Genomic DNA, 21,106 nt, shown 5'->3' with positions numbered 1-21,106 from the left:
ATCTCTACCTATGTCATCCTCATACCCAGGGGTGGTATCTCAAACCACTGCAATTTTAGGAAAAGCCAATCTGATTAATGTCAAAGGACAAGAGGATAGTATTGAACACATTTTCCACTGGTACGTAAACCACTTTAGCAGGGCAGAACCCTGGGCCCATCTACCCTCTGGAAGAAGGGAGAACAGAAGTGATAGTGAGACCTCTTCCCCCTTTGGCCACTTTACCTGTTCATAAAATGAGGTAAAAGGAAGTAGGGAAATGCCCTACCATGCATGGATGCAGGAATAGGCAAGAGAATGTCCTAGACCTGCCCTGAAAAGTCTGGCTACTAGGGAAACAGCAGGAGGCATTAAGGCAGCCATTGTACTGTGTGGCAGAAGAATGGGCGACAAAAGAATAATCCTTAATTTGATTAAGTAAAAGAGGCCCATTCAGTTGAAGTTATTTGCCTCCATGATATGCACAGTCAATCTGGGACCAGAACCAGTCTTATTGGCTTGCTGGCTGGTATTCTTCCTAGCTTACCTTACTCTTTGTCTCTGCCCAACTGATCCAATGTGAATTCTGGACTCAGACTTGAGTTCTGATTCTGTTTCCACCACTGACAACCTGTGAGATGTGGGCAAGATTCTTAACCACTTTGTTATTCTATTAATAGTTTCCTCATATTTCAAGTGCAGATAGTGGTGGAGCTTACTTCATAGGGCTTTGGTGATGATTGACTAAGAAAATACGTAAAATTCTCAAAAACAGTGCCAACCACATGGTAAGAGAACATAGATTTTATTGTATTGAAAGCTTTGATTTTACTGGTGATTTAGTAAGTGATATAGTTGAAAATAGGAAAACTAAAATTTAAATTTATTTTACTTTTTGAATTCAGTCAAATTGAATAGATTTATGTCTATAGGATAGTCAGTTTACATATTCCGATTGTGAATATTTTATCCTTTGGAGTATCTTTCGTTTGTGGTAAATACCGGTTTTGGAGTAAAGTCCATCCAGAATAAGATGCATACTACCTGAGGATTGCTCTAATAAGATTTCATATAATGTTTAATGGGACAAGTGGGGATTTCATATTGTAAAAGAACAATTTGAAGGGTGCTGTTCTGTAAAGACTACTGAGTAATATTGAAATAGCACTTTACATAGTCCTGGCCCAGATGCCTCACTGTACACCTGCCGTTTCACAAGTTATCCACCCTTGTCCTGCCACCCCAGTGTAATTCAGGCTTAAGTTTCAGTGCATATTGAGTCCAGATACAGAATATTGAATCTGATTTGCTATGGGTATGCAGTTTGCTTAGCTGTCTACCGATTTTGCCTTTGACAAATTTAAATGAATAAAATTGATGTTTTTGTAAGATTTACTTTAGACTATTGCATTGTGCAGTGGGCTGGTGTTGAAACACAATAGCTTTTAAATTGAACTGTTTACAGAATGATCTGTAAAATCGTTCTAGATGTATTTCTATAACTGCTGTGGTGGGCTAGGAGTCATTATTTGTTTTTGCAGGCAAGTTAATGGGTTAAAATGGCAGTCGAAACTGCCTTCTAGTAGAAGGTTTGAAAAGTGCACTTAATCACTTGATCGGGGCATTTAGAATAAAGAATCAGGCAAAGTCATTTACAATCCAGTTTGTCTTTGAGAATATTGAAAGGCAGAGGTTCATAATGAAAATAGTATAGGTATGACTGTATTTGTGTGTACATGTCTGTGGGGGGAGGATGGGTATTATTAACTTGGTTTTAGTTCAGTCTTCCTGTTGTATTTTGTGGTTGAAAAGACCATGAATAACAAAGTCACTAATTTTCTTACTTGCAATTTTTTTACTTGCCTCAAATCTTTGAAAGTAGTAGTCATGGGTTCATAGTATCAGTGGTGTAAATGAGAGCGCTATTGGCTTAATTGGGAGAGAGAAAGGGGGGACTAGAATCTGCAAATCTTAGGATTCTGATTCTAGTCAAGTGCACAAAAATACTGGTTTTGTCAGTTTCCTAAGGTTGTTAATAAAATGCCATCACCAAGAGTTGGGTATCAATGTATTTATATTGATGTTATTTCTTGTGAAGTTTTTTAAATTTTTAAAATGTTTTTTTTGGGAATTTTATTAGCTTAATCCTAGAAAACTGCAAATCTTATCCTTACTACCACCACCACCTTGAGATATTCATTGTGAGCATTACAATTTGTTGATTTTTAATTTTTTCGCAGTTATACTTTAAATATATGCACTATGAATTTTAGAGTATTCAAATATTTTTATTTTAATCAGTATATTCATGAATATAAACAATCTCTTAAAACCTTATTTCTTTTTGGGATTGTCTTTTTAATTGCAAAAGAGTGTTACCAGAAGAAAATTACTTCAGATGGGGTAATAGATTGTGATATGTCATTGAATTCTAATTTTTATACTAGCAATATATAATAAAATGTTTAAGAAAAATAAATCTAGCATTACTGAAATCTGAAGTTGCCCATATATTCTTATTTAGAAGTACCTTTTATTATGGCAGGCAACTTGAATTGCTCTATACTGGAAAATTTAATGTACCACTCAATTACTATTCTTTAGCCCAATTTAAAATAATAAATTGAGAGTAAGGTCTTAATGCAGTGTAACCTTTGGAACATTAGAAATAACCTCTTTGCAGAAATCAGTATATAGTAAGAGTATCAATTTTATCACACTGCACGAATAGATTTGTAGTAGCTCTTAGACCTTTTTTTATTACATAATAAGTATACTGATTTCTTCTTACTAAACTTATGCTAAACACTAATTTTAAGATGATGCTATTAATAATGTTCAAAATTGTATACTTTTTTATTTTAAAGCTTTTTTGATTCTGATTCTGGTGAAAAACCCAATTTAGAGATGTCTTGATATTTTTATATTATTTCATAAAATGGGTGTTTTGAAAGAATTTGAGATGGGAGATATTCAGATAAAATTTTAGCTATGGAAAGGTCCTTATTCTCCTTTTTTTTTCTTTAATAGTCATACTATGTATAGCTATAAAACTATGAAAATATTAGGATTTTATTTGAGAAATTGTAAGAAGACTTCATAAAAAGTGTTATCTTTTCTTGTGATGCTACCTTTTAATGATAGCTATCAGCCTTTTCATTTATTATGAAAAGCAAATTTTCTATGCCAGGTGAAAATGTTCACAGAAACTAATTTACATACCCTCTCAAATTCCTTTTGGAATAGGGGAGGCTACAAATAAGCAAATGGTAATAGAACTAATTTGCATACTCTAAAATGTTGGTCTTAATGGTACTGATGGAAACTTTCCAATTTGTAGCAAAGCAGTGACTTTAAGGAAAATAAATTATATTGAAATGTACTTTATTAAGAATATATAATGCCAAAATGGAACATTGGACAAGTTTATCTTATCCTTATTTTTTTTGTTGACCAAATAGTAGACTAAGGTTCATGATTTTATAAGCAGACCTGGATGATCTTGTCAGTTTGGTATATTTCCAGTGCTGTAGATACAAATACACAAATACATAGAGAGCAAGAATAGTTTTGATTTGGAATCATAGACTTCAATGGAAGTATTCCTTTTTCTGTGTTATCCATCTCAAATGTAGTTTGTGGACCAACTTCCTCAGGAATCACTTGTGATGCTTCTTAAAATATAATATTTTTGTGGCCCAGGAATCTGTCTTGAAGTTGATAACCAGAAACCTGCCTTTTTACTAAGAACCCTAGATTATTTTTATGGGCATCGAGGTGTGAGAACTGTTGCTCTCTCTAGAGCAGGGGACAGCAAACTTTTCCTATAAATTACTAGTCAATATTTTTGGCTTTGAGGACCTTAAGGTCTTCATTGTAACTACTCAATTCTGCCGTCATAGCACAAAAGCAGCAACAGACAATACAGAAGCACAGGGTCATGATTGGCCAGATTTGGTCCAAGATTTTGCCAATCTCTAACAGAATCTAGATTCTAGACCAATGGTTTTTAGTCTCTGAATCTTTTCTAAGGAATTATCTTTGAAATCAGTTGTAATGAGATTTTCTGTGTATTTATTTTTTGATAACTAAATAAAATCTGTAAATATAGAACACTTTCTCGATATACATTAAATGAATTAATAGATGTAAAACCTTTATAATATTTAAAACCTTTTCTATGTTAATATTAAGGAGAGTATGATTATCTTATTTCTAACTATGTAATCTGCTTCTAATATTAGGTTCCTGTGGCTAGAGCAAGTATTCTTTGGCTAATTGGAGAGAACTGTGAACGAGTTCCGAAAATTGCCCCTGATGTTTTGAGGAAGATGGCTAAAAGCTTCACTAGTGAAGATGATCTGGTAAAACTGCAGATTTTAAATCTGGGCGCAAAATTGTATTTAACCAACTCCAAACAGGTAAGAGTCTAATTCTTAGTCAACCTATTTGATACGTACTTTCCTCTTCACTCTGATCAAGCAGCTGAGGTCTGTTCCTGCATTAGTCTATCCATTCAACAATTACTAGGTGCCTATTTGTTTCAGGTTCTACGTTAGTAATAGTATAAGGAGATGACGTTCTAGTCTAGTAGGGGAGAAAAGTAGATTAAAAAAATGAAAGAGTATATGGTAAGTGCTATAATGGATTTATTGAGATACAATGGAATTCCAAAGAGTTATTGAAAATCTGAAGTTTTCACATTTTGGTAAAAGCAATCATTTTAGTCTCCTCATGTCCATTGGGTTATGAACCATATAATTTAAAAAATACTGTCAAGTTGATGGTGCTTAAAACCATTCTTTAATGCTAATTTTCATTTATTAATTCTCTCAGTCTTCTCTTTTGAGAAGTATTGAAGGACACAGTACAATTCTACAGGATACCTTATTCATCTCTGTTTATACTTAATCATTTTAAAAAAACAATGAGCTGTGTGAAAATTTGTGGCATTTTTTTTAAAAAACACAATGTTTTCACCAGGAAATGGTGAAACCTACTGTGGTTATCTAGAAGTGCCATTCTAAAATATACAATAGAACACTTCAGAAGCTGAGCTCAACAACTTCTATTAATAATATGGTTTCATAAAAAAAAAATATGAGTGCAAACTATGTTGTCTTCAAATTCACTGGATAAAAAGGCATGGAACATACTCTACAATTTCTAAAGAAAGAGTACTGTACTCATTAGTTATTTACTCATTAACTACATAGAAAAGGGCCAAAGACAGAACCTTTATTTGGTTTTGTTGAGTCTTGATTAACATACTATTTTTGTATTACTTTCCTAATAATCATTAAGCTATATATGTATTATGTGTGTGTGTATATATTATGTGTGTGTGTGTATAGTTTTTTTTAAAGAGATAGAGTCTCACTCAGTTGCCCAGGAGTTTCAGTTGCATGATCATAGCTCACTGTAACCTCAAACTCCTGGGCTCAAGTTATCCTCCTGCCATAGCCTTCCAAGTAGCTGGGACTACAGGCACACGCCACCATGCCTGGCTAATTTTCAAAAAATTTTTAGAGACAGGGTCTTGCTATGTTATCCAGGCTGGTCTCAAACTCCAGGCCTCAAACAATCCTCCCATTGGAGCCTCCAAAGTGCTAGGATTACAGGCATGAGCCACCGAGTCCAGTCTTAAGAAGTTTTAAAAGGTTTCCCTTTCACCTGTAGGACAAGGTACATACTATTTAGTAGAGCATACAAACCACTTCATGTCCTCAAATTGCCAAATATCTTAGTCCATTTGGGCTGCTATAACTAAATACTATATACTAGGAAGCCTATAAACAACTGAAATTTATTTCTCATGGTTCTGGAGGCTGGGTAGTTCAAGATCAAGGTGCCTGTAGATTTGGTGTCTGGTGAGCACTCACTTTCTCATTCATAGATGGTGCCTTCTGACTGTGTTTTCACATGGTAGAAGGGGTAAACTAGCTGTCATCATAAAAACTCTGCCCACATGACCTAATCGCCTTCCACAGGTTCTGTTTCCCAGTATCATCACATTAGTGATTAGGGATACTAACATTCAGACCATAGATTCTACCATTCCAGACTTGCCTTTAAAAGTTTCCTAAAAAAACACCAACCTGTTTTATGACTCTGATCATCTGCTCTCCTTTTTCCTTGTTCTGTATAGTAAACCACTCCTTATAAGCCCTTAGTCAAGAGTCTTATCCTTTATAAAATTTTCTCTGACCTCTCGTCTCCTTGTTATTATTATTTATTTTATCATCTTTAAACTGTAAGGAGAGTAGGCCATAGTGTTCAGGGGCTGGTTTGCCATTGAGTCCTAATACTTATTTGTGGACCTGAATTCTCTGTGGTCTAGATACCTCAGTGAACATTTCCAGAATTTTTATTGAGTTCCCTATTTAGTTATAGGGAATGTCTCAGTTGATTTTTGTAAGATTTAGCACATTTTATTTGTATGCTTAAAGAATAACTGAATAATAAACTTCTTTACTACCTCAAAATGTTTTGACCTGATATAAAAAAGAATTTAAAAGAATTTTAAAATTAGGTCTGCTTTCAGTATGTACTAGACTGACCTCCTGTGGGAAAAAAAAACTGTGGAAATTCTCAAAAAAACAAAAAACTGTCTAAAGACTAAGAAGAGTAAAGAAAAGCAAGATAGATTTTGGAGGGGAATTGATACTTGGAAGAAGGGAGTGGCAGAGAGTGATTTTCTTCATTTTTATGGCTTTTATCTTGATGATGGGCTGCAGTTCACATTATGCACAGCAGCTGAAGCTCCAAAAGGAAAGCCAAAGTCCTGGCTTGAGGAAGTAGAGGACAGAGTTCAGGAAAATTATGAACACTGGAAAAATACGGAAAAATTCTAGGAAGGAGAGAGAGCCAGAGTGGTGAAGCCTCAAAATCTGTGAATAAGTTTTTCTGGCTAGATTTTGAATCACACATGTATAGAGTGGATTCAGAGCAGCACAGCTGAGAATAAAGAACTAAACTAAAATTTGAGGTGTACTCAGGTGACAGAGTTTTCACTTTGAATCCCACCAAGTTAATTGCCTGCTAAAACAAACAAAAATCCAATATTCATTCAAAGACTGTAACAATGTCCAGGATCTCTACAATATAATATTCATAATGTCCAAGATACAATTCAGAATTACTCAGCATAAGTAGAACCAGGATAGGCAGTTCTTATATAATGATTATAGTTTCAGTTTGGAAGGTGAAAAAGTTCTGGAGATGGATGGTGGTAGTGGTTGTACAATACTGTGAATATACTTAATGCCACTAAACTTTAAAAGTGGTTAAAATGGTAAAATTTATGTTTTTTTAAACTCAATAAAAATGAAGACCAAGAAAATGTAATTTTCAAGGAAAAAAAATATGTATCAGCAGAAACCAGCTCCAAGATGTCTGAGATGGAATTTGCAGGCATTTTGAAGCAACTGTTATAAATATGGTTAATAATATAAAGGAAAATGCACTCACAATGAATGAAAAGATAAGAAATGCCAGCAGGAAATTAGCTCAGTGTGGTGGTGCACGCCTGTAGTCCCAGCTACTTGGGAGGCTGACCCAACAGCAATCACAGCAAGAACAAAAGTAAATAAATGGGACTTGATTAAATTTAAAAAATTCTGCATAGCCAAGAAAATAATCAACAGAGCAAACAGACAACCTACAGAATGGGACAAAATATTTGCATGCTATACATCTGAAAGAGAGCTAATTGCCAGACTCTACAAAGAATGAAAGCAAATCAGCAGGGGAAAAACAGCCCCATTAAAAAGTGGGCAAAAAAACATGAATAAAAGCTTTTTAGAAGAAATACACAAATGGCCAATAACATGAAAAAAGTTCAACATCATTAATTACCAGGAAAATGCAAATTAAAACCACAATGAAATGTTTTCCTTACTCCAGTTAGAATGGCTTTTATTAAAAAGTCCAAAAACAATAGACACTGGCATGGATGCAGAAAAAAGGGAATGCTTAGACACTGTTGGTAGAACTCCAAATTAGTACTACCTCTGTGGAAAACAGTATGGAGATTCCTCACAGAACTAAAAGTCAACCAACCATTTGATACAGCAATCCCACTACTGGGTATTTACTCAAAGGAAAAGAAGTCATTTTATCAAAAAGACACCTGCCCTTGAATGTTTATTGTAGCACAATTCACAATTACAAAGATGTGGAATCAACCCAAGTGCCCATCAATTCATGAGTGGTTTAAGAAAATGTGGTATGTGTATACTACGGAATACTCTTGGCCATGAAGAAGGATGAATTAAGGCCTTTTACAACAATTGGGTTGGAAATGGAGACCATTATGCTAAATGGAGTATCTAAAGAATGGAAAAACAAACACCATATGTACTTGCTATTAAATTGAAACTAACCGATGAGTACACGTGTGCACGGAGGAAAGTAAAACTCAGTGGAAATCAAGCCAGGGAGAAGGGGGTGGGTGAAAACCTACCTGAGGGGTATAGTGAACACTATGTGGGTGATGGGCACACTTATAACCCTGACTCAAGCATAACAAAGTTGGTAGATGTAGCCAAAAACATTTGTACCCCCTTAATATTTTGGAAAAAAGAAAAAAAAAATACCAACAGGGAAACAGAAACTAAAAAAGAATCAAATGAAAGTTCTGGAACTGAAAAATGTAGTATCTGAAAAATTAACATCTTGTCTACTTTGGATATTATATATTCTCTAAAATTAAATATTTTTCCTTCATGGTATAGAATTATAAAGCTGCTTCATATTGGGTTTTGTTTTGTTTTTTTGTGTTTTTTTTTTTGGAGACAGAGTCTCACTCTGTTGCCCAGGCTAGAGTGAGTGCCGTGGCGTCAACCTAGCTCACGGCAACCTCAAACTCCCGAGCTCAAGGGATCCTCCTGTCTCAGCCTCCCGAGTAGCTGGGACTACAGGCATGCGCCACCATGCCTGGCTAATTTTTTCTATATATATATATATATTTTAGCTGTCCATATAGTTTCTTTCTATTTTTAGTAGAGATGGGGTCTCGCTCTTGCTCAGGCCGGTCTCGAACTCCTGAGCTCAAACGATCCGCCCACCTCGGCCTCCCAGAGTGCTAGGATTACAGGCGTGAGCCACCTCACCCAGCCATATTGGGTTTTTTTGTTGTTAATCTCTGTTCCATTATATTAAAGATTTTTTAGGTGGACTTTTGTGTAAGCTGAAATTTTCTAACTCTGGGCTCTTTGAGGTGGAGTTTGTCTTTGGAAAACAGTTTTCAATTAACTGTGTGTGGTGACTACCATAGAACTATTTGATATCAATTACTAGGAAGCAGGTAATGATTGAGAGTCCAGGTTCTAAAGTTAGACTGTCTGGCTTCGCATCTTGCCGTGCCACTTACTAACTATATGATTTTGGACAGATTATATAACCTGTCCATGACTTAGTTTCCTCATCTACAAAGTGGGCATTATATAGTCAGTTTTGCTGTAATGCAACATGTGTTCCTAAAAATCGTATTATACAAAAGGGCACACTAAAAACCATAAGGATTATTGTGAAAATGGAACTAGAGTCACAACACTCAAAAACTATATTGGTGAAATTTTTTAAAAGGGAACCTAATAAAAATAGGAACACAGTTTTACGCATGTTGAACGTTTAACAAATACATAAATACTGAAATGAATACAACTCTATTTTGAGACAGACGTGAGCTTTGCTTGTTATGAAAAGGTAGTTTTTGTGAGTGAAGTGGTAGGAGGATTAATCGGGAATTGGATGGAAAGTTGTATGTCTTAATGTGGATGAGTATGGCCCATAACACTTGCAGATGTTAACATCTGAGGTAGATGTTTGAGGTGTGTATGTTTTGTGCATTTCTGCACAGCCCAGTTCAGCTGGGTGCATTTTTCTGCCTTCACCTATGTTTGTTGCAGAAGAAATCATGTACAAAATTCACGTCATGCCCAAATTGTTCCCTAATACACCAGCTGAGTTGGAACAAATGCACATTTTCAAAACAAGCATTGGAGCAGAACTGACCATACCTACCTCACAAAGTTATTATGAAGATTACATGAGACAGTCCATGTAAAATGCTTAGATTTCCTGGCACATAAAAGTGCTTAGTTGATTTTAGTAACCCTGCTTCTTTGGTAACCGTAGTTTGCAGCTACTAGATTTTTCTTAAGGAATGTGATTATTTACAGTAAAGGAACTAGTCTAGGTGCTGAGAATCTCTATTCTTATGAGGAAAAATACTCCTTTGGGTTTATCCTAGTAAGAAAGAATGCTGAAATCCCTCTTTTGAGAAGTTTATGAAGAAAAAAATAGATGTAAATGTCAAGAGTAAATACTGTTAGAATATTCTCGCAGGGGAGTAATTTCATTGTTGTAGAACGTAAAAAAGTTGAAGAACTTTGAAACCAGTTGAAATTGCTGAAAGAGCTCTTAAGACATAGTTTAAAGATTTAGCATGACTTCATTGAAATACTCTGTTGAAGTTTGAGGGAAAAAACTTAGATTTGATTAAACTGATTAATAACAATTAAAAAGTTAATGAATAAAGGATGCTTTTGTTTTTAAACTTTCTTAATAGTGTATCTTTCAAATGATATTGTAGTGTTAAGTACTGTAAGTTAATGTTTTTCTTAGCTCATGTCTTCATTTTCAATTATAAAATATTGCAAACCTATGGCAAAGTACCTAATAGCACAAATGTGTATATATCTACTGCTAGGATTAAGTTGATATTTAACATTTGCCATAGTATTTTTTTTAAAAGGAATGTAAGATATAGAACTAAAACCTCAAGCTCTTGTTCACACTTTCCTTCCTTTTCCACTGGTAACTATTGCTGTATTGTTGGTTTGTTTCATTTAATCATGCGTGTTTTATGGTTTTATTATATGAGTACATATCCATAAGTGATATATACTATTTTGTGGGTTTTGAAATTTTTATATAAGTAGGTATTCTACTTTATGTACACTTTCAGAACTTTTTTCACTTAATATGTTTTTGAAATATTGGTGTATATATAGATATAGTTCATTTAATTGCCGTCTCATTCTGGGGGACTGTTAAATTTCTACTTTTCTGCTATTAATATTAAAAAAGAAAGTGCTTCATTGAGTTCTTTTTGATTCTTAATGAGAAATTTGTATATCACACGATGTTTTGGAGATTCCTCCTGAATTCTGTCTTGCCCTGTGATTCAGGTCTTTGGACAGAAGGAGCTGGGAAAATCCCCTCAGCTCAGTTAACATGATTTAGCAAAAGGAGGCTTGGGCACTACGCAGTGACAGCTCTCCCCTTTTTTGGATATATTTTCTTGGTATTGAAAAACTCAAGTATATATAACATAGAAAGGAAGACCTTACAGAAAACTTCTCTAGTTGACAGAAGTAGATACTTGTTAAATTCAGAATCCAATCCAAGTCACATAAAGAATCCTATTTAGTCATAAAATTAAGAAACTGATTAGATGGGACACTAATACTGCTTACATTTGCCTCTGATGTAGGTTAAGAATTCTGTGTAGCTTCATTTACCAAACATATTTGTCAATATCATTCTTTTTAAAAATAACTATGTGGGACCAATATTAATCTTTACTATGCTGAATGCAGAATTCTGTGTACTGTTTGTATTCCTGAAACCAATAGTATTTGAAAGCTGATACTAGGGCTATGTTTTAGGAGACCTTTTTAAATTATTTTGTACTGACTCATAAACTGTCAGAAGAAAGCTACTGTTTAACATTTTTACTAGTTTATTACTTGTTAGAGAATTTAGGTAAAAACATGATACCCATATTTTGAGAAGTCTTTTAAATAATGAACTTCTTAATTTTTATAAAGCACTCCCAAAATTCATTTTCCATGTCACAGTAACTTAGAGTCAATCTGAAGAGAATGTAATTGCTGTAAATAGTGTCTGGATAGCATTAGTCATTAGTTGGTACCAGTAATCTGATTAGGAATCTAAGCAGGAAAATTAATCTGAAATCAAAATTTAATAAATATATGTATATACAATATTGAATATTTCTGTTAATGATAGTATATTCTATTTGCTTATCTTGTGTAATTTATGAATAAAACAAATTTTAAAGTACTATTTAATGTTCCATCTGGTTTTGGATTGAGCCTCTGGTGATACTCAAATGTCATGATTATTTACTTAAACATTGTCTATTTTCTTCATAACAGTTGCCCTCGACAGATCTAATTATGCCTGTTATCTAAGTGTCTCATCTAGTTTAGGATTTGTCCCAAATTTTTAATTTTTAATGAAGTAATATTATTAATAGTTACATTAATATAAGACAGAGTAAATTTGTAGACCTCCACTTTGAACTTCTAGCTTCTGCCATGGTTCTGTTTAGTGGCATGTAAGACACAAGTGCAATGAACAGAGATTTCATTTTAATATGTGAGATATTTTAAATCTGAAAGACTGTCATTTTCCAACCCATTCTGGATGTAACTTAACTAACTTCTCCCTTTTAGACCAGCATGCAGGGTGTGTGCTATAAAATGAAGTACACTCTGACAAAGCAGGTGGGGAAAGCTGTCTTTCACTTTCTGGTGGTGGTGAGATGAATACTTAACAGTGTTTCATTTGGCAGCTACTTGATGTACCAGCAAGTGGTGCCATGGTCTGTGAGATGCATGAAGCTCCAGACTGCCAGTGAAAGGAGTCAGGGAAAAATGGGAAGTTAGAGCTTGGTTATAGGTGAAATATGTGCAGGAGGTAACAACTAAACAGTCCTGCTATAGATCATTAAAGAGAGTGGTCAAATTGCATAGTGTAAATCTAAAATTTATTTTATTACTTGGCAGCTCTTTTTTTATTTTGTTATAAACTCATCAGCACTACATTTTTTAATAGAAATGTGTATTTAATGAAGAATGAAGTGTTAAATTTCCATTCAGTACTTAACATGCACAAAATGTTTGCTGACATTTACCATTCACCATGAGAGTTGTAGTGATATCATTCACTGGCCACACAACATCAGAAGATAACAAATCTGGTAAAAAAGGATCAACATCTATTTAAAAAGTTAGAAGTTATTTTTAAGAAGATTATGCCTCAGGATGATACTTTAACACATATGGGTATGGAAGATGTTTATATGACTATATGAAAAATGATCTAATTTAGATAAAATGACTTTTTAAAAATTAGTTTTTCACTTTTTATTCCAAGGATGCTCTTGCACATATGAAAATTGAAACAGTAGCTGTTAATGTGTTGGCTCCATTAGTAGAAAAAAGGCCACACACTGCAGGTTTTCAAATAGAAAATTCAATTAATTCCAATAGTAGACTTTTTTCACTCAAAGTATTTTTATGTTTGTTCTCTGTCAGTGCTGTAAATGGGAACAAAGTATAGCTTTTGGAAGTTTATTCTGTCAAAAATTCTGTAAATGCTGTTGTAAATTAAAAGGCCCAACATTGAAGATAAAATTATTTGATTTTGCTGAAAGGATATTGTCATGGATAATATCAATGTTCTTATTAAATTAAGAAAACTATGGAACAGAAGTGTTTTGGGAATTGGTTGCAGTGCATGTACACAAACTCTGCTTGGTCAGTCAGTTGAAATAAAACTGTAGTGGTCAGATTTGCTGATATTGATATATACATTTAACTGTACTACAAAATTCTTGTGATGAAGCTGATGTGAAAAGACTACTTCAGCATGACAGTGTGCAACTTATTCCCTTTGCTGCATATTACCAACAGGATTTTAGAAATATAATTTTGTGAAGAACCACTTTATAAATTAACCTAAGTGTCTTATATTGGCTTAAGTTTTTTAAATTGATAGCTTAGTCTTCTGTATATGAAGTTTTGGTTAAGAAATCATTTGGAAATCTTTAAAGTGTCATCAGCAGAATGCCAAAAACCTTCAGTTTTTTGAACATTTTAGCAAATAAAAATTCTTGGAAACAAATCTTGCAAACAGGAAGACTTTGAAATTTATCCCTTAAAAACAAGGGAAGAACTGAACAAATTAAATGGTGAGAGCTCAAGATTTAATTGGGAAGTTCTGTGATTTGTACTATCTCATCTATTTTGAAGACTCTTTTGATGGAGCTTTCATGTTTAATTAGATAAGTTTATATTTTATATTAGAATGAAATGAAATTAAGGCAGTTGGTTTTATGGTATCTAAATTTGGTGAAATATTTAAAAAATGATAAGTAATTATTTGAAAGTTTTGTCTCAAAATAATTATCAAAAGAACGTTCATTGACTAGGAGTAGAGAAGTTAAATATTTGGATTTGAATTATTTATAGATTTCAACTTAAAAAAAGAATTGAGAATATCCTTCATTCAACAGAATTTTTTCTGCACTTACCAGGTGGTTAAGAAATACAGTAAAGAGGATATTTTGAGCTGGGTGTGGTGGCTTATGCCTATAATCCTAGCACTTTGGGAGGCCAAGGAGGGAGGATCTCTAGAGGCCAGGAGTTCAAGACCAGCATAAGCAACATAGAAAGACCCTGTCTTTACAAAAAAAAATTTAAAAATTAGCTGAGAGTTGTGGTACACACCTGTGGTCCCAGCTGCTCAGGTGGCTGAGGCAAGAGGATCAGTTGAGCCCAGGAGTTCCAGGCAGTGGGGAGCTATGACTGTACCACTGCACTCCAGCCTGGGCAACAGAGGAAGACCCTGTGTCTTTAAAAAAAAAAAAAAAAAAAGGGCGGGGGCATTTTCTCCATTAGAATATTATTGTCTACAAAGAATAATAAGTTGAAAATGTCAATAATTTCATAATTACTAATCATCGGATTTAATTTTAAAAAGATTGTAAACAGTTTTATTTTTTTAAACTTAAAAAATATTAGGACCATATAAAAATGCAGTGAATAATTATTCTGCTTGTGTTTTTAATGTATCATTGTACACAGATATGCTTATATATTTTAGAAAGAATTTTATTTTTGAAAATACATTTTAATAGAACTATTTTATAAGCTTACCAAGATAATAAATTTTATAGTTAATATATATTTTAAAATCATATAATTTTGGTTACTTTAGATACCCTCTCACTCTCAAAATTATTAGTACATTGAAAAAGTTTAATTTTCTAAAATTAATTTTGGGGAGAGGAAATATAAGCAAAATGTATCACTCTGCTAGCTCAAAATAAATCATTGCAATTAGGAGACTTACTTTCTATGATCTATTTTAGTTGTAGATTATAAATCTCGACACTCAAATAGACTTTAAAGTTAACCTAATTGTAAATTCTCACTCTACATTTGAAAAAACTAATGGTTAAGTGAGTTTCCCAGTTATTCCCAGCAAGTTAATTACACAGTTGAGTGTACCACTTTTCCCTTTAAGCTGGTTTTGAGTTGTAGTACTTACTGCGTGAATATTTTGCTAATTGTCTTTAAAAAATGAATTATAGAATTTTTTCTTATCTGTAGTTGCGTGGTCTAGCAATTAGTGAAGAGCAATTGTTGGTTCCCAAATTCAGAATAGCTCTATTAACATTTTCACTTGTATTTTTTATAATTCTACTTTAATAAAACTAGGTTAATGCTTTTTAAGTATCTTGCTACTGAAAGAAGGTTGCTTTCTATCCAAATCAATTATCTTAACCAATTACTATTGTAAAAGAGTTTACCACACCATTCCTGTACTTTGACTTATTGTTCTAGAATTGCCTTTAGCTCTGCTTAAACCTGATTGATTTTTATTTTTTATCTGTTTTCTAATGTGTATAAAATGTTCTAATCTAATGTAAATGATTTACTGTTCCTCAGTTTATTTTTTCCATGTATTATGAATCCTATTTGGCTTGTAGTTACAATTGTACGTGTGTAGTTTTCTAATTTAAAAACTATGCTTTTTAAATAAAAGAACTGTAGTTTTAAAATACAAACCTGTTTTGTTAACATTTGAATTTTGGTTTAATTATTGTTAAAATTATCTCAATATGTGTTAATGTAGTACATTCAAAAATTGACTTAGGAAGTCTTATTACGGTATAAAAGCTACCCTAATAAGTTGTTCCGTTACATAAATAAATAAATGACCAATATTACTAGAGGCTATAAGCAGCATGGGGGAAAAAAATGGAAGAAGTCTTTTATCCTAGTTTTTAGAGGGCATCAGCAGCTTGCTTTTATGAAAAAGTAACAGCTAAATGCACTGCAAATAATTTGCAGTAATCCAGTTCAGTGATTCATGTGTCTGCTTTAATGGGTCATAATTCAGGGTAAAGTAACTGAGTGCAGTCAGAGTGCAGACACTGCTTATGCCAGGGACAGTATCTCTTCATAAAACACACCTCAGGAGAAGCAGTTTGCCAGCCCCCTAATACTCTCTGATGTTTTGATGTCCTGCATATTTTTCCGATTAAGTTTTGAGTGCCATGTTTTTAGTTGTATTTCCACATTCATTATTCTCACGTAGACCCTTCAGCGGGTTTGCCATATATGATTATTTTTTTAATGATGCCTTTCTTTCCACTTCAGCAGTTTAATAATCTAGCACATGGCTGCTTCTCAGTACTCAGCATTCACCTCCCCAGTACAGAAGAGGACATGTGCTTTGGCTTCAAAATTCCATTTGCAGCATTAGAAATGCATATTCCCTACGGAACAACATTTGTTTGACATAACCATTCATTTTTATTATCTCTTTAAATATGTTTATCCAGAGTTATCAATAATCATAAATAACTGTATTCTCATCTTGTTCTGTTTTTTTCCAACAGACAAAATTGCTTACCCAGTACATATTAAATCTCGGCAAGTATGATCAAAACTACGACATCAGAGACCGTACAAGATTTATTAGGCAGCTTATTGTTCCGAATGAAAAGAGTGGAGCTTTAAGTAAATATGCCAAAAAAATATTCCTAGCACAAAAACCTGCCCCATTGCTTGAGTCTCCTTTTAAAGGTATTTTTACCAGACTACAACTGTAAAATATGTGTTATCTAAAAAATTATGGAAGTATCTGCCCATTTCTAATGTGTTTAAAATTTATCTCTTAGGTATTAGTAAGATAAATGATTAGCATATATAAGAACAATATGTTTTCTACTGATTCATCTGTTCTCCAGAGCAAGTTTTATATTAAAGTTTATATTTTTATAGACCTTATTTACCTAAATAATTTTGATTTTGTTTTTATTCTTAATAAACAGTTTAAGCAGTAGATGAAAGCTTTGTTCTTCTTGTAGGCATGGTGTTTATTTAAATTTTAAGTAGATTGATTTTATAAGGAATATAAGTCATTTTAATAGTGAGGTATTATTAATTACATATTTTATGTACATTAATATCAACATTTCTAGGAGGAATTATTTCATAAAAATATCCCTTTTTATTGGTTTCTTTTTCAAAGAGGGAAGTTGACTTATTTTTCCCAGCTTATTAAAAGAACTAATTAAGTATTTTATTAATTATAATAAAATTAAATATAATAATTATAAAATTAAGTATTTTATTAACAAATAGCCATAAACTTGGAATCAAATGATTACATACCTTGGTTTTTGTATTGTTTCTTATTTAATTGTTGTAAAGCAATAAAAAGCAATTCAGTTTTGTAGAAAAACTATTAAAATTCTGGATGTGTTTGTGCCAAGACATGTATATGGATTGTTTAACTGTGCTGTCATTCTTAATATTCACAGTAAAGTAATTTTTAGAGAAGCTACATTTCAGAGCAACACCTCTAAACACACTGACTGATTAGCTTTTTTATTGACCATTATGGGGGAGATTATTGTAATCTATGGGCTGAAATCAGTTTTTTGACCTATGAAGAGCTTCCTAGTTTATATTTATTCCTTGACATTTGAGATAATATGCCAATTACCTTGAGCTCTGATTATGACTGTTCTCTGTTATATACAGCTTATATTGTTTATTTTATATTTTCCTCTGTTTTTAATAGATAGAGATCATTTCCAGCTTGGCACCTTATCTCATACTCTCAACGCTAAAGCTACTGGGTACCTGGAATTATCTAATTGGCCAGAGGTGGCGCCCGACCCATCAGTTCGAAATGTAGAAGTAATAGAATTGGTAAGTTGACCTTTCTGAAATTAATTTTGTTCAAACAGTGGAAGATTCTAGGCTAACTGTTGCTTTATATAAAAGCTTTTTAGGAGAGTTGAAAATTGAAGATTGTTCTAGTATTTCTAAATGTAATGTGTTAGATATACCGTGCCTTTATAGGAGCTAAATATAGCATTCCTATGTCATTGTGCTTGTACTGTTCCTTTTCTTCAAGGAAATAGAGAATTGAATTCTCTGCATTAGTGCCACCCACGTTAGCGCAATTGCATCTGTAGCTGTGTAGATTCCATTTCTAACGTATTTAGTTTCATTGGATTGAGCTTTTTCTACTTTGTTTAGAGATTCGAAGCTTCCTGTCATTATTTTTCTAAATATATATATATATATATATATATATATATATATATTTTGCTGTTCTCTTCCAGAAAAACCACACAAAGTGTTCTTCTGGATTTCTGGTGAACCTGTTTTAAATGAAGCCTAAATATAAATGGGGAGCATTGTGTACCAAAAATGTCCTTTGACAAGGTCACAATTAGAGCGAATATGTTGCTTTAATATTTTAAAAATTTGCTCTATAAATACACTTTTTCTAGATTTTTGAAAAATGCTCGCCATTAGGATAAAAGAATTAACATTCTTTTCTGATATTATCTGTTTCTTATATAAACAAAAAAAGTAAGGAGAGGGGACTTCTGATTGTATTTAGAGATTGACTATGTGAGGCCAGCACTTTGGGAGGTGGGGGTGGGGAGGATTGTTTGAGGCCAGAAGTTCAAGCTTGGTTATGTGGAATATACTTTTTAAAGTAGAATTAATAAAAAAGAGCAATTAAGAATTCTATTCTGGATACTTTTCTGGTAGAAAAGATACATTGAACTAGAATTCAGATAACCAAGTTCTTTACCACTAATTCCTGTGGGAAAGTGAGTTAGCTTTCCTTGCTTTTGTTTTTTTCTGTATACAATAGAATTGTGGTCCTCAAATCCTCTGGCCAAGGACTGTAGCCTGTTAGGAACTGGGCCGCTCAGCAGGAGGTGAGCAATGGGCAAGCCAGCAAAGCTTCATCTCTATTTATAGCTGCTCCCCATCTCTCACATCACAGTCTGAGCTCTGCCTCCTGTCAGATGGGGGATGGGCATTAGATATTTTCACAGGAGCGAGAACCCAACTGAAAGCTGCACATGCGAGGGATCTAGGTTGTGCACTTCTTACGAAAATTTAATGCCTGATGATCTGAGGTGGAGCTGAGGCTGTGATACTAGTGCTGGGGAGCAGCTGCAAATGTAGTAAGTGTAATACACTTGAATCATCCTGAAACCACCCCCTCTCCACCATCCCTGGAGAAATTGTCTTCCATAAAACCAGTCCCTGGTGCCAAAAAGGTTGGGGACCACTGCAATAGAAGAAGACCTTTATTACTTAAAATAGAATTTCTATAATGATCCTAGCCATGTAATTTGATTCCTCTGAGAAAAATGTTTCTCTTAACAACCCCAACTTATCCTGGCTTTGGAACATGGCCAGAAACAATAATAACTAATAATAGCTCCATTTAGCAAACCCTGACAGTATACTATGATAATGTTTTGCAAACATTATCTTGTTTAAACCTCATAATGATCATAAGTGATGGTTATTGGTTATTGTTATGCCCATTTGTCAGATGAGGGAGCAAAGTCTCATAGAACCTAATATTAATATTAAACATTAAATTGCCTAAGTTCATGTAGCTAGTAGGTGATAGAACCAGATTCCAACCCAAGTCTGTTTGATTCCATTGTCCGTGGTCTTACTACATTTTATTATGTCATGATGAGAGGAAGCTTGAGTTTGTTTGCAAATCTGTATTATCCTTAATACTTAACACTGTCATTTTCATGTTGTGACAAATGATCTCTTACTTAGAGATGGCCGAAAAAAGGTAAAAGTCAAAAATATGAAAACTAATTACACTTCTTTCTCCTTGCAATTAAGTTTGTTGATTTTCACACATCTGCATATTCTTAAGTACTCTTCAAAACAATTGCCTATTTATGCAACTTTTGGTCAGATACTAGAATATGAAGAGAATACTTTATTATGAATCTCCCTACAGATATACTCCTTCTCCTAATTTCATATTGTGCCTGTTTGTTGTTTTTATAATTCTGTTCTTTCTCATTATTGGGAACATAATGTTTTGGCCCAAATAGAACCATCCTTTTATCCTCCGTCTACTTCCATCCTGTCCCCACCTCCCTGCTGCCACTGCTCATCCCCAAAAAAGGTCTCTCCTGTCAGAAATGTATACCAGTGCTGCAGTTTAATTTGGTCTCAGCAATATCCTTATGTTGGCTGATAGATTGGTTGGTTGGCTAGCTTCTTCCATTTTCATGTGTCCTTCTAAGCATTAACTACTTATAGAGTTAGTACTTAAATAACCTATATTCTTACATTCATTTCACCTGTCCAGTTCAATGGGGACAAATTTGATTTTTCATTTTATGGATTACATTTCTGAAATTAATAATTGGTAGCTTACTATGGAGAATATTTATAACTGATGGAGTCTGGTTGAAGAGAACTGTCACTATCCATTGATGCCATGCAGAAAACAGCTTCAATCTGTTGGTCTCTGAGACATATTGGTTAAAATTATACTATGAAGGATGCAATTAAATATAAAAATAATGTAGATAGTTTTATTTTCAAATGCAGCTGTAACAATGCAGAAAATAATGCTCATACTGTCTTTCTTGCCTCTCATTCTACTTCCCCTCCCCACCAAAGTCATATTAATGTATTTCATGCACATAATACACTATGTTATTCTACTTTCACTGTAAAGTGATCTTACAGGGTCAAATCTTGTTACTATGAAATATAACTTAGTAAGAAAAATGGCCTTGGTTTAGATAATCTAATACTTTAATCAAAACAACAGGGAATCTAGTCACATTGACACTTGAAGTCACTTTGAATTACACACCACCATTTCCAGGATATCAGATATAATGTATATCTATATTATGATACCATTAAGTTTTGAAGATCCTTTAGAATTTTGTTACTTAGTTCTAGAAAATCCTTTCTTCTCCAGTTAC

At 33.5% G+C, this 21,106-nt stretch overlaps 1 protein-coding gene across 2 annotated transcripts in view; it reads left to right on the top strand.

The window, feature by feature from the left end:
* The window catches only part of AP3B1 (adaptor related protein complex 3 subunit beta 1), a 225,457-nt gene that overhangs the window by 101,252 nt on the left and 103,099 nt on the right, over window positions 1-21,106 (top strand). For both annotated transcript variants that reach the window (XM_069491985.1, XM_069491986.1), the window contains exons 15-17: window positions 4,224-4,400; window positions 16,706-16,892; window positions 17,896-18,026. In XM_069491985.1, coding sequence (XP_069348086.1) covers window positions 4,224-4,400; window positions 16,706-16,892; window positions 17,896-18,026 — 495 coding nt within the window. The remainder of the gene's footprint in view (window positions 1-4,223; window positions 4,401-16,705; window positions 16,893-17,895; window positions 18,027-21,106) is intronic.

This window comes from Eulemur rufifrons, chromosome 17 (assembly GCF_041146395.1).
Source record: "Eulemur rufifrons isolate Redbay chromosome 17, OSU_ERuf_1, whole genome shotgun sequence".
NCBI lineage: Eukaryota > Metazoa > Chordata > Mammalia > Primates > Lemuridae > Eulemur > Eulemur rufifrons.
This window is presented reverse-complemented; position numbering and strand designations above follow the sequence as displayed.